Source organism: Oryzias latipes, chromosome 23, assembly GCF_053564925.1.
Source record: "Oryzias latipes strain Hd-rR chromosome 23, Olatipes_Hd-rR_3.1".
Taxonomy (NCBI): domain Eukaryota; kingdom Metazoa; phylum Chordata; class Actinopteri; order Beloniformes; family Adrianichthyidae; genus Oryzias; species Oryzias latipes.
Genome location: NC_136259.1, coordinates 1,847,085 through 1,865,196, shown reverse-complemented (window position 1 = coordinate 1,865,196; position 18,112 = coordinate 1,847,085). Strand labels below are relative to the sequence as shown.

The following is an 18,112-nucleotide window of genomic DNA, read 5'->3' as shown; positions in this document are numbered from 1 at the left end:
ATAATATAGCAACAAGTTGCTGGATGTTTATTATCACTACTACCAAGTTTAGATGTATAGTAGATCTAAAAGGGGCGGGGCCTGACCACACATTAAAATATTAAAAACAAACATGTTCATTTACAATAGAAGAAAACCCCTATTTGACACGAAAAATTTGATAAATTAGGCAACTTTTGTAAAAATATTGACCAGGTTAATATGCTTTAGTCGGAAAACATCTCTGAAGGATGATTTGTTGCTTTTACTAAACCGGGAGAGAATTTTCCAGTGGTAAATTATCACAACTTTCTTTAAGGTGTTTTTAGACTGGAAAAGTCTTTTGGTCCGGGCTGAGTCCTGAACCGTGTGTTTGGTTTGTATTCAGACTGCCTTTTAACCAGACCTTTCAGTTTCGAACTAAAGCCTGTAAACGGAACCACAAGACTAAAGATCTCTACAGTCATTCAGGAATTGCGAGGGCGAGCCACAGCAACAAGAGAACAATGGAAGTCCTGCGCCTTGCAATCCTGGTCTAAGTAGTTCACTTATTCAAACTTTATATTTCACAGATCAGTTTTGATCATCTGCCTTAACGTCAGGTACAACCCTTTTTATTTGCTGCTTTGGTACGGCGGAGCTATGCTGGAAGGCGAACGAGAAGACGACTAAGACGGAACGTGTGTTAAGTGTTTATGACCTATCGATTATGGGTATCAGAAGCAATGCGTATCACGTTGCTTTAGTGAGCCTGCTTTCATCTGACCAAAGTTCATTGAGTGGCTGTCTCTCATTGTCATGGTTGCTACTTTCTTCTTACTCTGTTTACATCCCATAATGTCCGGTAACGGTGGCCACTTGGTCCTGTTGTTCCGCTCCAAGCACAAAGCATATTCAGACTGAGAAAAACTCAGAGCGAACTGGAGCTCAGCCTGATTGGACACAAACTGAGACCACCTTGAAAGATGGGTCAGAGAGCAGTTCCTGGTCCTGGATAGGGTCCGAGAGCGGTCCCTGGTCCTGGAACAGGGTCAGAGAGCGGTCCCTGGTCCTGGATAGGGTCCGAGAGCGGTCCCTGGTCCTGGAACAGGGTCAGAGAGCGGTCCCTGGTCCTGGATAGGGTCCGAGAGCGGTCCCTGGTCCTGGAACAGGGTCAGAGAGCGGTCCCTGGTCCTGGATAGGGTCCGAGAGCGGTCCCTGGTCCTGGAACAGGGTCAGAGAGCGGTCCCTGGTCCTGGATAGGGTCCGAGAGCGGTCCCTGGTCCTGGAACAGGGTCCGCTTGGGTGCATTCAATTTGTTTTAGATTATCAGGGGGAACAAACTCCGGTTCACTTAAAGTAAACCAATTGTGTTCAGTCTGAATACACCCTTAACTTTCTTGACTTTCTTACTGCACTTTTGAGAGTGGATCAAATTACCTGGAAATGTCGAGCAGTAAAAACAAAAAACAAAAAAAAACTAAAAGAGAAGCTGTTTTAACATCGACCATTGTACAAGACAACAGGACTGAGTGACCCCTCCCCCCTGGCGTTCCACGCAGGAAGTACGCACTGGCTCCAAGAAGCCAAAATTATTGCAAAATAAACAGATGTTACTTAGTTAATATATTTGTCAGAATAATCATTCTTGCTCTGCTACCATTTTTTAACATTGATAATCCTCCTTTTACTTCATGATTTTATTTTTCTGTAGTGAAAGTTTTGCTCACACCTCTGTTTATTGATGTGGGATTTTAGCAGATGGGATTGGGGTAGTAAAATGTCTTCAGTGTCCCAAAGGTAATATAGTATAACATATATGGATATAATTTACTAAGAAATGCTTTAGAATAGCATGATATTGGCCCTTTAATGAGTAATTGAACATTAATTGAAAATCAAACGGGAATCAAACATTCCATTTACGGCTTTTATATTAAACATGTATGAACGTCTAACTAAATACTTTAAGTTGAAACCTGCAAATCTATCTGCAGAAAAACAACATCATTTGCAAACTGAGAACCGACATTCATTTCAGAAACAGATTCACATGCCAACATATAGTCGTGTAACCACTGTAACATTCAGTGTGCAGTTCATTGCTAGTCATTTCCACCACATGTACAACATCGACAAGCACGCGATACTTTAACATTCAGAGCTCTAATAAACTCTTACCAGGACACTTCGGATGCACTTGAATATTAAATAATCATTTTTTTGCTTTTGTAAACAGACAACTCACACACAAGGCTACATGTAGCATTCTAGGAGAAAACAACGCCGAAAAAAAACAAACCTCACAATCTTCAAGAACTATTCGGCTACTAGGGAGTGAATTTATTATTCAGTTAAAGTAAATTCATAGTAAAGTTAAACTTAACTTTATGAGTTCAAACTTCAGAGCTCAAACTTAATTAGCATAACAGAAAAAATGCTAATTTTGATATCAACCTGTTACACAAATCCAAAATGTTTAAGTTCACTTCTTACAGAATGTCTAAATAATTAAACCTCTAAATGTGCTTAAATATGTGTTGTGCTAAATTATAGTTTATCATGAATGCTGCTTGGATTATAGGTTAGTGTGTAGAGTTAGCATGTTGGCTAACCACTTGCTAGCTAAAATCCTCCTTCAAAACCTGAGATAATTGGAGCAGTTTACTCAAGAGAGGTTGGCCAGAATACTTATTAATGCGCACAGAATGCCAAATATGGAGCTGTGGGACTATCACCCCATTTTAATTGGTTGTTTTTCTTTAATGGTTCTCTTTCACAACGATTCAAAAGCAGTTGCCACTATGTACATTTTGTGCATTTTCCAAATTTAAAATGCTGGTCTTTTGTGATACATGCGTGATATTCGTAATTCATTAGTGTTTCTAGCATATGTCAATATGCACAGATGTCCATCGAGGGTTTCGGCTGACGGGTCTTTACGTAAATTCGGTTTGGATATGATCAACATGTTTGGTCGGTTAAATTACACAGTTTGTGCATATTTTTTGCACATTTATTACAGAAGTCTTGGACAATGGTGCGAGATTTTTGCGAAATGCATGCATGTACCACTGATTTATAACTTTAATATCGTGTATACGTAGCACATATCCCGATAAAATGACATAATTGACACACAAATTTTGGGTCAGATTTGGCTTTTACGTAGTTCTACGTTTTCTTTGCTCGGTTTATTCGTACGTCTTCCGTGGTTTTTAACGTGGTACATGAATGAAAATTTCACGTACAGACCACAAATATTTTCACTTTTTACACATATATTCATGTTTGACCAATTTTTATCCGTGCAATATGCACTAAATGTACATATAGGCTGTGTGAGACGGCCTTAACAGAACAGTATCAACAATTTTGTCCCTGTCTGTGGCAAACACTTGACCTTTCTCTTGATCTTCATCCGGTTTTCTTTGGGATAACAATGCTACATAACATTTGTAGTAACTTGAGAAAGAACAAGCAGGTTGTTGTTGTTTTTCCAAATGGCCACACAATGTCACCTAGTATGAGTCACCAGCCTGTGGTTTTTGGTCAGTTCCTGCTTTATTAAAGTTATGTAAGACTATTTGATTCCAGCATTAGATACCCTCATAGAACACCTCTGGATTTCTTGAACCCTCATTTTTGTAAACAAATTTGATGTTAAAGCAAAAATGGTTTCTGACAAAGCCAACAAGTTCCTGATCATCAAGCTTCTCCAGTAACTAAACCTCAAGCAGAAGAATAATATTAACAAAAGCCTTAAATCCAGACACTCTGTCTGGAATACCGGTGATTGATTAGCTTGAGCATAAATAGCAGAGTTTGGGATTTTATTTTGTAGGCAGCAGCGAATGCATTAGGTAGTTTGTGTACATGTACGAAATCATAGTCTGTACATGAGTTTGGTCCATTTTCCTTTAGCGTCCGTCTCTTTCCTTCATAATAGTGTTTTATAACACTTAGTGAATGTTTTATTATTGTGATACATGTACCAGTAGTATGCTGAAACAGTTAAATGCACTAGTCATGCATCAGCAGTAGGCAAGCTAAGCTGATTCTCTGTGATGTGAGATGGCGTTGCTGTGAGCCTTTAAATATGAGTTAGCGTTTATGATGGTGAAAAGGAAATACAAAATTTCCCTGTTGCTTTGAAAAGCTAGGAGTGCATTTTTATCATACTTCCCTTCTTTCACTTGTTTTACACAGCTGCCTTATATTTCTCCCCTTATATGAATCCTCACATGTCCCTGATGTTGGCTGGTTCCTCTTTTTCCGTCTCTGAGGGGAAACACAACAGGATGCTAGTGTCTGCGGGGCAGAGGTCCTTGATTCTGAAATCCATCCTCTATTTATCTGATCCCACATGGACCTTTGCTCCGTGATGCTTCAATCAAGTCAACTCAGTTCAAGACAGGCATCTCCAAAGTCTTTCTTTCGTTCTCTAAGTACGTGAGGTCCTTCTTCAGGTGGAGAATAAGGCAAAGCTGAAGTTCACTGCTCCACCTGAAGGCTGTCCGTCTTGCTGCCAGATGTTTTAAAGCTGTTTACTTCTTCAAACACCAACTCTATAAATTAATATGAGAGAAAAAAGACATTGTTCAGCACATGAAAAAGTCATAATTGGTAGGGTGTCAAAAACCCCAACTGAACCCATACTGTGACACAATCCAGGCTTAGTCATCATTACCCAATGTGATGCTTCCACAGCCTAACTCATGTCTTTCACTTCCTTTTAAAACCAACAAGAACAAAATCCTTTTCGAGTTCACCTTTCCATTCTTCCAAAGTTCGGTCCTTGCTCTCCGGCGTTTGGTCGTAAGGTGGAGCCTCTGGTTCATCGTCTGGATCGTGGTACTGGGAGAAGTAGGGGTGGGACAGGGCTTCACTAGCCGAGATCCTCCCATCGCAATCCAGAACCAGCATGCGCTTTAGTAGATCAACGGCTAACGCAGAGACAAACACAGAGGTTGGAAAGAGCTTGTAATAACTAGAGGCTTTAAGTCAAACCTCTACATAAATGATAATCGATCCTGGTTCCTAAGAGTCTTCTTTCTGCTTTTTTTTCAGCTTTTCCCACCATGCTAACTAGATGTTTCTCCCTGTGTTGAGTGTAATGGCTTCTTCTACAATAGTGTAATGTTTAGTTGTTCTAGATAACGTCACAGAGCTGCTTTAGGAAGCCGAACAGGTTTTGTCTGTAACAGTTGAGGCTGATTTCCACCGGTCCTCTGCGGTGCGTCTCAAACACAGAAAAACAGAACATTCATAAATCAATCTGAATGTTTACATCGCCTCCGCCATGTCTGCGTCTCACATCCGTCCCTCTGCACCGCAAGCTTTACGCAAAATTTTTATTTTCAGTCTGTTGACGTATCAATGTAGCAGCAAAACGCTGGAAAAACAGGAAACAGGTAATTTTTAACAAACTTCTGTTGTACTTTTCAAATAAAACTTTATAACATTTTATTTTAGATTAAAGGTGACGTGCCCACACGATAACACATGTTAATACCGCAGAAAACACTGGCGTCCATTTTCGTCCATTTTGGATGACAAATGTAAACTAACTGACGGTCGTCCCAACGCAACGCAATGGAGATGCGCCGCGGACGGACCAGAGTCAATCTGGGGTAAGACATGAGGATGTTCTAGCTGGTTGACGCTAACGACAAAAATGTTAGCAGCAAAGCTCATTGTGCTAAAATATGTTTAAAAACCTTTTGCTTGACCCCAAGGGGGTGTCTCAAAAGTCACAACTCTTTTAGTTCTGCAATGCTGGAGTGCGTTTTTAGATTGTACACAAAGTCTTGAATAGTCTGCTCCCGTGGGTGTTGTGTGAACTGACTTCCATAATTTCACCAACAATTGCGCAAAAACAGCTAGCTGCAGTGCTAGTCTTGAGGATAAGTTGAAGACTTACACCCAAACACAAAATTATGTCTGCCACAACTCTTAACCCGGGTCAAATTTGTTGCTAGATGCTTATTGAAAGAGTGTTCAAACACCTGACACCCCTGACGTTAATTTGTGTGAGGAAAAGCTGTCGCTAACCTAAAAAACTCGACAAAATTCTTGGTAATCGCCTCTCCATGTCTGGGTTCATGAGATTATCCATTGATAACATCGTCAACAAGCCACCATTGAAGGTGAGCTTCTAACTGGCTTATAAGATGCACATTTTCCCCAAAATTCAGATATTCATGTCTGGATAATTCGTGTTGTATGCTAACATTTTTGATGTTTTTGAAGCTCAGCGCTCCCAAGGCTTAAATTCTACTGTTTGTCTGTATATTAACTTAACATTGAAACTAAACAGTCCTGATGCACAGAATAAACTAAAGACCAACCATTGGAACCCAACTAAAATGGTTGAAAATGACATTTGTGGGACATCACCCACCCAGGGGGTTTGCCCCTCTGAAGATCTTTGCCAGGTCTTGCTGGGGCATGAAGGGCAGGGACTGGATGTATTTCTGCGCCTGCAAATACCAAATTTCACAGAGTATCAGCTTTCAGTCCCTCTCACAACACAAAAGGATCAATCTGTTTTCATCTACAAAAACCGTCACTTCTCACATGTTCAGAGCAGATCTTCTTCAGAAGGTCTGGTGTAGGAGTACCAACCACCTCCATGATTCTCTTCAGCTGATCAATGTCTTAGAGAGCAAAGGTTAAGAGATTCAAACTCATCATAAAACCATAAAATCCATCAAAAGTCAAGTCAAATCTGTCTTTCTAGGTTGCATCTCTACATTGCACCAATTGTTTCTGTCTTGCAGCTTCGGCACAGGAATGATAGCAATGCGAGGTCTTGATTCAGGGACGCTTCACTGACTGGAAGATTCCACATTCTGCAGTAAAAAAGCTAAAAACCATTGTGAACGCGAGCCAGCACCATAAAGGATACAGTCCGTTCCGGGAAAGAGGACCTTCCCTTTCAGCAGCTCTCCCATAATGCAACCCACAGACCAAATATCAACTGAAACAGAAACACAGAGGGTTTCATTTTGCAGCCGTTGATGGACTTTGCCTCTGAGGTGTCGTCTGAATTCACGGCAAAATCACCGTTCTGGTTGTAGTGCATCCAGTTCAGCATGATCTCAGGCGCTCGATACCAGCGAGTCGCCACGTACCCGGTCATCTCGTCGTCCGTCTGTCTGGCTAACCCAAAGTCAAGGATCTGTTTTTGAAAGATTTTTATAAATAAATACAAAAAACCTTCAGTGGGAGGAATTTGTTGCTTCAAACTGAAGGCCGGTCTTACCCTCAGCTCACAGTCTTCATTTACTGCAACATTACTGGGTTTGAGGTCCTGAGAGGAAAGTTAAGATAAGACAAAAGGAATGAAAAACAACACAAGTTCAGTTCCTATTCTCTTTTAACATGTGGTGAATGAAAATTGGGATAAACAACACGGCTTTAACCCTTTAACAGTGGAGTTGTTGGTGGCGATACCTAAATAACTCACTCTGTGATCTCCTGTAACTCCTGGACCGTTTATGCCATCAGCTGATTTTATTTATGAGACATTATTATATTATTATTAGTCTGTAAAACTCCTCACTACATATTTTCTTCACTTTTCTCAGACAGACATGAACTTTTGAACAAAATTTCATAGAAAAACTGTCCAGTTTAATAGAATGAAAACAAAGATCTGATCGCGATCTAAGATCTATGTAGATTTGGAGAGCTGAATGCATTCTGTAGAGGAGATACGGCACAGTGGACGTTGATGGACAATGGTCTACAGCCAATCAGAGCACAGAACACAATGCACTGTGAAAATTAAGGAATGCAAAATGGCACTAATAAAAACCGCAAAAGTTGAACTACATTATAGCCACTGGACTTCGGGTATGGTAAATGGCGTATACTAATATAGGGCTTTACTACCTACAAGGCCCAAAGCGCTTTACACTCACACACACAGTCACACACACATTCACACACTGGTGGCGGCTCCGCTGCCAAACACTGGCACCAACCTCCCACCAGAGGTAATGTGGGGTTCAGTGTCTTGCCCAAGGATTTTGACTAATGGGCAAGGCGGGAATCGAACCTCCAATATTATGATCATGGGTCGACCGCCCTACCGCTGCACCACGGCTGCCCCATGATGTATGGATGAGCACTGTAAAACCATAGGTTTATAGCAACAGGTAAATAAATAAACCTTCTTTGGAAATCTGTACTTTTTGATGTAGTAATGCGTCCGTTCAGTAGTTCAATTTTTTACCCTTTTCCTTTCTCTTGTTTTTCTATCTAAGCTAGCTCCAGGAGTAAAACCCTGCTCGTCCATAACGTTATGTTAGCTTGCATTTTTTATTGGTTAGATGACTCCACAATGGTGCCAGTTTCCAGTTACTTTTAAAAGAGATACATCTAATGCAGGGAGAGTCCATTTGGGTAGTTCCATCCGGGGATCTACAAACTGCTTTTTCAAAGAAACCAAATAATAAGCAGCTATGGTGGAATGCAGGTAAAATCAGCAGCCAATCATCTCCCCGTTTGCTGAATGAGTGGTTTCTTTGGGTCGTGGAGCGTCTGTGTGGAGCAGTGAGGATATCTGGTTTCTTATTTAGTTGTCTAAATAAATGTCTTGTTGGACGTTGGTGAAAACCACTGACTGTAAATGAGAACTGGACAGAGTGACTGTGATGTCACCCATAGAAAACGACTTACTTCCAACAGAATAAAGTCAATTTGGTCATGATTTCTTTGTTGAAATTGTCAGTTAGCAGTGATTGCTCCAAGTGCATCCGAGTCAACATTTCAATGGCAACCACTCTTGCCAATCAGCAGTGAGCATGTTGGAAGGCCACACCCCCTACCACCTGAAAGCGGGCTTGGGAGAATCTGTCAATCAAACGTTTTGAACATTTGACATGAGATTGTCTGCTTTTACTGAGGCATCTGATTGATCAGTTTATAACTTGAATAACTTGAACAACAGGAAAAAATATCTTGGGGGGGGGGGGGGGGGGTTGTATCAGAGTAGGAATGATTACTCTGATAAAAAGAATGACTGAGTACTAGCTGTTTATTTCTCTATGCAAGTCCTTTAAAAATGCTCATGGGATTTTGGCTTCTTGGGAACCAGCGCGTACTTCCTGTTTGAAACGCGAGGGGTCACTCAGTCCAGTTCTTGGATACAGTCAATGGTGAAAACCCTACAGGACTTTAGAAAGGAGTTTAAAGTGGGTCAAGTTCAAACTGCTAACAGAGACGGAAGATGCTGATGACTGCAATAAAGGACAAAATGTGAACTGGGTCGACAGAATGCATCCATTTTTTTCAGTCGTTGGTCAAAACTGCAACAAGTGAGGAAAAAGATGCACTCACTCTGTGGATCAGTCCTGCCGAGTGGATGTACTGTCCAACAGGCGAGTGGGCGGGGCCAGAGGGCGGGGGCAGGGGAAAGGGGAGGACAGAGAGGAGGCAGAGGTCAAGGGAGCATCTTAGCACATTAGCTCCTGCTAAAAGAAGGCTGCTTTTGTCTTCTCCATGGTAACCAAGCAGCTGGACCCATTCATGAATTCCAGCAGAGGGGTTTCTGAGAGGCTTCAATGAAATTCAACACCGTCTTCTAGATGGTAGTATCAAGACTTAAACCAAAAAAGTGACCTAACTTAGTTAGCTATTGGTCCTAAAACATCTCATTCTAAGTTTTAATCTTTATAATATCGTGTATTCTGCATAAATAATTGTTATTGTCCTAGAAATCAGCATTATTTTAGATTTAAAAAAACAATAAAATCAATCTTTATTTACAAACGCTAATTCATCAAATCAACAACACAGTTTTCTATTAAAGCCATTTTTGAGACTTTTAAAGCAAAAATCTGCTTTTCTCTTAGTCGCTAATATTAAAGAAATATCCTTTTATGAAGAAAAGTTCCATTTCTGCAAATCATACAATGTGAAAACAGTTTTATAGTACATTCTAATAAAATTTATCATTTTAAAATTGGCAATTGGATTTTAAAAACCAAAAAGTATAGAAGTATAGAAATGTTAAAATTAGATTAAATATTTAATCTAATCCTGTTGAAAACAGATTCTGGTTTAGAAATAATCTACTTTATCATTTTTGGCCACAATAACACTATGGGTCAGAGAAAATGCACCAAACATATTTTTAAAGACAGGAAATACAACTTTTTGTACCTTACCTTAAGCCCGCGGAGCAGCTGGTAAATCAAGAACTGCACGTGCTCGTCAGAAAGCCTTTGAAACTTGACGATGTTGTTGAGGTCCGCACCCATCAGGTTCGTCACCAGGTAGCTGCAGAGTTAAGACAGGAGGCTCCAGTGAGGGCTGGGGGAGGATTTGGGCGCGTTTCAGAGGATCTGGTCATGCTGCCATGGCAACCATCGCCCATCTCTGCAGGCCTTCATCGCCCTAAGGTTGCTTCCATATGCAGCCCCTTAATAAGTCCGTTTATTGGTAAAGAAAAACAGACGTACAGCTCGTTGAAGTCCTCTAAGGTTGCAGCAGGAGTGAAGACGTCCAGCAGCCCGATAACCTGCAGAGGCAGACAGCGATCAATAACGGCGCCCGAGCATCTGCGTCTCTCGGCGCTCTAAAAGGCAGCACTGACGTTCTCGTGTTTCATGTGCTTGAGCAGCCTGAGCTCGCGGTACGAGCGGCGGCCGTGGATGAGGGACTGGAAAGGCCTGGAGAGCTTCTTCACGGCGACCTTTTGCCTCAGGACCACGTCGTACGCCGAGCTGGAGAGGAAAACCAAGACAGACAGGATGGAGACGAGCTGACTGAGACGGACGGAAAGAGGAGAAAGGAGAACCTCCTTTGAGATGGAAATGTCTCGGCCGCTTCCTTTGTGAGGTCTTTTCAGCCTCGCCGCCGTTGCTACAATTCTGAGTTTAATGATATTTAATAAATAAAAGAGAAGAGCCGAAGGGAAAGATGAGACTGATAAGGAGCAGAACAGCTGATTAAATCAAGTTCCCTTCTGATGGATGTGGTTTCTACCAAATGATGTGTGTTTCCTGTTTGTGTGGTCCTTCAGGCTGAAATCACCTGCTGGCGGTCCGGATGTCCCTTCCAGGCTCTGGCCAGCCCCCCCCCCCCCCCCCCCCCCCCCCACACACACACACACCCTCCAACTCAGCGGAGAAGAGGCATCGATTTCTTTCTCCCCATTTATCTCACTGTTTTCTGTCCTAATAACTCCTCCGTCTCCGGATCACATTTCAAACCCGAGGAAACAAAGAGGAGAAGCTGAAATCAGAAATGACGCTTATCTACAGAAGAGATCTCAGTTGTAAATATTTTTAGAAATGGAGGTGGATTTCTCCTGTTTTCTGCATCGGGTTATTCTTGAGTGAGCCTCTGCTGTCTGTTAGCCTTTATTCATAACTCCTATGTAGAATGAAAATCTCTCAGAAGTTTAGAACAAACAAGATAAAAAACAGACTTACCTCAAACACTTTTTTAGTAATCTATCGATGTTTATGGATTTTATAGATGTATATTTATATATATTTTTCCTGATGCGGTTTTGTTGTAATGCAATATCTATCCGTCCATCTGTCTAACTATCTAGTTACCTGGCTAGATAGTTAGCAATCATCCATCCATCATCCATCCATCTTTGTATATTATGTAACGTCTTCTATCAGAAAACAGGCATTTAAATAACGTGCTAACTTCAGACCGGAGAGTCCAAACCTTCTGGATCCTCCGTGGAAAAGCCGTTGTCACCTTAAACATTGTTAACTCACTCTTGGCAGCAACAACTGTAGTCAAGTGTTTGTCACAACTGTCAGTAAATCCGCTTCCTATCTTGGTTGGTTCCAGACATCTAAACGGATTTATCACAGACCCATTTGAGCTTTTTCCTGTGGAAACTTCCTATTTATACAGGAAGTTCGTTTACAAAGGAAGATGACATTGGAAAACACTTAAATGTGTAAACTTCCCGTTTCTGGTGAATAAACTGGATCTTGGTCAGACTGTAACCCAAACTTTTGATTGAGGCCAAACCAAATCTTCCTGAAGAGTTGAAACTCTTCGTTTTTAAGGTGGACTTGATAGTGTGCTTTAGGTAACTGATGTTTGGAGATTTTCCATCAGGATTTTGAATTTTAGGATTAATTATGACAGAATATTTTTCTTGTTGAGCTGCTCCCTGACTATTACATTACCTGCGTCACGCTGATCAGCGGAGGCGTGGTCGTCTCGCTGTCTCCTGGAGTGCGCAGCGTCTCACACGTGATCACGCCGTAAATGCAGGCGGGGCGGGTTACCAGCTGAACTCAATTGAGGTAATCGGCACTTAAACTGGGGACAGTTTAAAAAGATTTTTGCCATTTGATCCAACTGAGCTGGAGGACGGCAGCTTATCTGTTAACTCCAAGTGAAACTACTGTGTGGCTGGGCTACTGGTGAGCTCAACGCTGGACCTTTTACTGCTTGTCTCGTTGTATCGCGTAAACCAAAGTAAATCAATGTTGTACAATGTCCCAACTCAGAGTTTTTTGGTTGACAACCTGTTGGTTTCATTTTTTTGATCATTAATATACTTACCTGTTAAATTATTGCTCTGTTTCTGATTGCTTAAAGCTTTTTCACCTGCTATCAGCATTACTGCCACAACTGGTCAATAAACTTTTTTTTTCTCTTGAAGACTCCACCCATCCATTTTCTAAACCTACGTTATGCCTTTCAGGGTCACAGGGTTGCTGGAGCCTATCCGAGCCACTGTTGGGTGGAGGTGGGGTACACTCCGGATGGGTTGCACTCATTTTGTTGTATTTAAACTCTGACCTGGACTAAAGTCCGCCCTGTAGTGTGTCTGTGTTCTCCTGAAACCAAACTGCTACCAGTTCTGTCTGTTAAGTCCTTCATCCAATTCCTCAAATGTCCAACCAACAGTCCAAACGAGTGGAGGAGGACAAGGATAAAACTGCTTCGTCTTCTTTATAACTTTGGCTTTCAGTGGTTTTGGGTAAACCGTAAATCCGTCTGGACCTAAGCGTCCAAAATGCAATGGAAGGAGAAAGTTGAATAGACCTCCAGGCTGAATTATTCACAGATACTGACATGAGCGGTCTGAAAACTTTCTGAGGAGGCGGGTTGCTAAATTATTCAATGGATCTTGTATTCATGAGGCTTCCTGTTTTAGAGTTTCCCCTCTGCGGCTCTAAAGCCTCTCACCCGTCCGTCTTCTCGTCTGGTTCTTCTGCCCTCGGTGGAGAATCAGACTCTCCAACACAAGCCTGTGAGTTTGTGACGTTTGCTAGGAGAAGAAGCTCTTTGTGGGGAAAAGCATCAGAGCTGTCCTACAACAGGAACAGCACAACCCCCCAATCCTGACAATGCATGTATAGACACCCTTCACCCCCCCTTAACTGATCAAGTTCAGCCATGAGAAAGTCAACCACAATGCTGGGGGGGGGGGTCATTGGTACCAAATGAAAGAAGCATGCAGCTGTTGGAGCTCCCCCCACACTTTGAATGTCCCCTAATAGCTGATGAGTTTTTCTTTCTTTCTTTCTCCTCTTGGATGGATAGGATATATTTAGACTTCCTACTAAAGTTTGCGTTCTGCTTCTATTGCAGCTCCAAAAACAATGTGTTGTTCAGCTTCCAGTAAAAAATGTCTCACCGAAGAACAGCTGGGTTTCTCTTTGTGTTTCCAAGAATAAGTCGAGAATTTCAAAAGAAAACCATGCAGCTGCTCCATACGTCTGTAAGACATTTGTTCTTGCAGAATTGTGAGAAGAACAAAATTCCTTTTCTTACTTCTTAAGTGACACATTTAACAATATCAATGAATTAGGCGTAAGACTAAAGAGTTTTTCCTCCTCTTGTTTTTTTCTTCTAAACTGCAGGTTTGAGTGCAGACCCATGTGCAGCTGTTTCTAGGCGGTTAAGACCACCCTCGAAAGTGCAGTGTTAAAATAAGTCTAGTTTACTTTAAGTCCCTTTTTTTCCCAAGCTTTAACTCACAATTTTAAGAAAGAACAAAATAATTAAACCAAGCAAAACAAGTTACTATAAGTAGCATTTACAAGATTTAATAGAGTTTAAAACAAAACTGCAGCTTGTTTATAGTCTGGAAGACATTTGTTCTTGCATGCAGGATTGTGAGAAGAACAAAATTCTTTTTGGCTAAAACTTTTCTTACTTCTGAAGTGACACAGTGAACAATATCAGTTTATTACTGGGTAGACTTAAGAGTTTTCCTCCTCTTGTTTTTTTCAAATGTGCACGTATTTGGCATGAGACCACGCCCTCAAACAGGCTGCTGTATCCTGGCGGTTTAGACCCCCCTCAAAAGTGCAGTGTTAAAGTAAGTCTATTTTTATCTTTAATTGACCGTTTGAATACAAAAACACAAAAAATGGAAGAAAAAATATTAAACCAAGTTAAAAAATTAAATTATTTATGACAGTCCTATCATACAACTGTGAAACGCCAATTTATAAATTATTGTAGTTAAATTCTGTGGAGGTTAGATTTAGGAATAAGACAAACTAAAATTTACCCTGGAAAATTTTTAAATATGAACAAAATCCTGATTAAAAACTAAAAAAGTTTGTTTTTCCACAAAAAAAAGGTATCTCTTAGTGCAAATCTACTTGTAGCTTCGTGGATTATTCATCTTAAATCTTCTGAAATAAACAGTGTCACTTTATTACAGAAAGTTTCTTTGTTAAATGTGAATAATTAGTCACTTCAACCTATGAGACTTTCCTCAGAAAAATACATTTTTTTTACACAAACATCTGTTCAAAGGGGGAAAAAAAGCTACAAAAAGCCTCTTTTATGTAAACTGGCGGCTGCTTTTGATGAGTAACAGCTCAAATTGCTGCGCGGCTTAAAGCTTCACAGACAAGATCCAGATTATCTGGAGTGAAACCTGTCCGGCTGCACATGTGACCACACATCCATCAGGGGTCTCCCATTCCACCAAAGAGGCAGCTTTACCATCAACGGCCTCTTTGGATGATGCTGCCAGTAAGGGCAGGTTGTCACCAGGATGCATCGCCATGGCAACAGTATCCTCACGTTATGAACTCCCTATTTGCACCAGCTGCGTGATTGCACTGAGTTTGCAGACAGAGAGAAGGCTATCAACCCAAAGAGGGGGAGCATCTGCAGACTGGTTTATGAAGGGGGGGGGGTGCATCTGCGGATGCGGGGGACATTTCTAAACTGTGCGCGCAGGCGGAGGCAGGGGGGTGGGAAGGAAGATTCCTGCACTGACCGGACTTCCTCTTTCAAACGGGCACATTTGCTGTTGTTTTTTTATGAAAACGTATGAAAATGTCAGTGCCACAGGCAGCAAACAGCATCCACACACCAGAGCAGCCTCGCCCAGCGCGCGCACACACACGCGCGCGCTCACACACATACACTCACCACACGGATCCGTAGGCTCCGGAGCCCACCGGCGTCAGGTTCTGGTACCGCTCCGGAACCTCCCACACCGTCTTGTTTAGCTCCTGCCGGTAGAAGCCCTGTCTGGCAGACATTTCTTCGCCTTGGCTGAGCGACGGAGCGGGAAGAAAGTAGGAAAGAAGCGGAGGGATGGGCCGCCGTCTGCCGCCTGCGGAGGGGAGCCGCTGAATGCTGCACCGGCCTCTCACTGGCTGCCTCTGTGCCTGCGCACGCGCACGCATTCCCATCCCTTTTATGTGCAAATATGTTTGCATTTTTAAACCTGTCTTGACGTAAAAACATAACCTGGTCTTTACAATCTGTCATAAAAACTTTAAAACTACTACAATAAATATTTTTAAACTTTTATTTATTCTATAGTTGAGTCACAAAAACATGAAATCCAAAAACGTTTTTTTAATAAATTACATTAAATTAAATCTATATTTGAGTATGAATTTATGGATTTTCCACAAAACTACCAATCGATTAACCTTTTTTTTCAACCCAGAAACTCTCGCGGTTAAACAGACAGGACTGAAGGGGGCGCTCGTGAGCAAGAGGGTGCTCGCTGCTGCCGCGATGATAACATTAAAATAATATCAAAAATAAATAAATAAATAAATGAGGTTTTAGGATGTTTTTCTGTGGAAATATGACTCCACACAAAACAGAAAGAAATATATTTAAAATCTTATTTAAATAATGTTCCACTGAGTTGATATAAAAACGAATAGAAAACCAACGTTTTGCCTTTGGAAAGTTGTCATATTTATTGGTTTAAAATATATTTAAGTTAAAAAAAATTCACATTGGATGAAAAATACCTACGTTTTGCCTCTAGATGTTTGTCAGAAAACTGCACTTCCGCACATGCGCTTTGTGTGTCAAGGAGGGGAGAAGACCAAAAATGTTGGATCAAAATATTTAATAAGTGCTGCATGCAGCCGTAAGCCAGGCATAACTTAATCTTTCCCCTGTCTGGGAAGGTTCAAATAACAAGTTGGGTGGCACTTGCGCTCATGTCAGGATGGCCGAGCGGTCTAAGGCGCTGCGTTCAGGTCGCAGTCTCCCCTGGAGGCGTGGGTTCGAATCCCACTTCTGACAGATAAACTTTTGCTCTTTAAGTTTTTAAAGACTGTACTTGGAAACACGTATCCTTCCATGGTGGATCAGAAGAAACCGCCACGTTGTATGTTTGACCCATCGACTGTTTTTGGTTTTACCTGAAAGGGGGTGTCATAGTTTTTCACATCACCCGGCAGAGGGCAGCACAGAACACGTTTCCCTTCTCCGTGGAGGCTCTCGCATTCCATTCACATTTTCACGAGAGAGATTTTCCAGCTTTTCCAAAATGTTGCTGAAATGCGATGGACTTGAAAGTTCATCATCTCTGCTGGAAGCAAACATTGGTATGCTACTTCTGAAAAAAGATGAATGTTTTGTAGAAAATGTGTTTTCTAACACTTCTGTAGGGACGGATTGAATGTTCATTCTACACGTTCCTGGCTTAGACCTTCAAGGATGCAGCAGCAGGTGGCTGCTGCGCCTGCTGCGGCTGCTGCGGCTGCTGCGTCTGCGGCGGCTGCTGCGGCTGCTGCGGCTGCTGCGTCTGCGGCGGCTGCTGCGGCTGCTGCGGCTGCTGCGTCTGCGGCGGCTGCTGCGGCACAGTCTTTGTTCCACCTCACCAGTCAGTTTATCAGGAATGCTTGGAAATATTGGGGTCTGGCAGACGTCCATGAAGAAACCAAAAGATAGGTTCCTGGGAATGTGTGTAAAGAAGTTACTGTAATAGATTACTCTTACAATCATTTGTCCCATTTTGTGCCTTTCGGGAGCCTATCCCAGCCCCTCGTGGGTGAAGGTAGGGGACATCCTGGACAGGTTGCCAGTCTGTCACAGGGCCACGATCACAAAAGAGCAACGAGGGCCAGATTTGGTGAGGTGAATATTTGTGAGGGCCAGCCGTTTAGCCTGCTTTCTTAAAGCCCTTGTGACTCTAAATGCCAGTAAACTATTAAATGTAAATTTCATTCAATGGCATACTTTTGATGTCTTTATGTAGAACAGATAAACAGCTAAATGCATGTTTACTCAAATTACTGTGAATTTTACATCTAAAGACGGCATCATTCTTTCCCAGGTTGTTTGGCACAGTTAGCGCGTTTCGTCTGCGTCTTCATGTCAGTCAGTCTGCTGGACTATTAGGCAGATACAGGTGTGATGTATTTCACTGAAAAAACGACTCCAATTTCCACTTCACCCCTCAACTCAACCCACCGAGATACAAACTCCATTTGCTTTTCTTCAAATATCAGCTTTGGCGGCTAGCATAGCATGTCAGGATGGCCGAGCGGTCTAAGGCGCTGCGTTCAGGTCGCAGTCTCCTCTGGAGGCGTGGGTTCGAATCCCACTTCTGACAGTATTACTTTTTCCCCCGTTATCGTTCTGTAGCCCTTTTCTGTCGGCGAATGTTTTTATTTACCTCATGGCCGAAACGAAACCATTCCATTGTTTATTTATATCACCTTTTATATTAAAACATCATATATTCCACCCAGAAAGCTCACCAGTTGGACGTAGAGCACACATTCCCCTCTACTTTTCATTTGGGTGATCTTTATTTTTTGGAGGAAGATAGTTTAGACACCCAGTTCCATGAAGTTGTGTCTAGGTCAACACTAAGAATGTATTACCACATAACATTTTTTTAAATAATTACAATGTCTTGGCTTTCAAC

At 41.9% G+C, this 18,112-nt stretch overlaps 1 protein-coding gene and 2 non-coding genes across 3 annotated transcripts; 2 read left to right on the top strand and 1 right to left on the bottom strand.

Moving 5' to 3' along the window:
• Positions 1-1,802: 1,802 nt before the first annotated feature.
• Positions 1,803-15,606, bottom strand: mapk11 (mitogen-activated protein kinase 11). The gene is made up of 12 exons (XM_004082845.5): positions 15,355-15,606; positions 10,565-10,694; positions 10,431-10,489; positions 10,137-10,248; positions 9,307-9,336; positions 7,226-7,273; positions 7,027-7,141; positions 6,869-6,940; positions 6,538-6,617; positions 6,362-6,440; positions 4,731-4,904; positions 1,803-4,526 (listed from the first exon to the last, which is right to left on the bottom strand). The coding sequence occupies exons 1-12, from the start codon at positions 15,465-15,467 to the stop codon at positions 4,453-4,455; spliced, it is 1,086 nt and encodes a 361-aa protein (XP_004082893.1). The 5' UTR covers positions 15,468-15,606; the 3' UTR covers positions 1,803-4,452.
• Positions 15,607-16,396: 790 nt separating this feature from the next.
• On the top strand, positions 16,397-16,479 carry trnal-cag (transfer RNA leucine (anticodon CAG)). The gene has a single exon. It is a non-coding gene; the product is annotated as a tRNA-Leu (tRNA).
• Positions 16,480-17,711: 1,232 nt separating this feature from the next.
• trnal-cag (transfer RNA leucine (anticodon CAG)) lies at positions 17,712-17,794 on the top strand. Its single transcript has one exon. It is a non-coding gene; the product is annotated as a tRNA-Leu (tRNA).
• Positions 17,795-18,112: the final 318 nt, after the last annotated feature.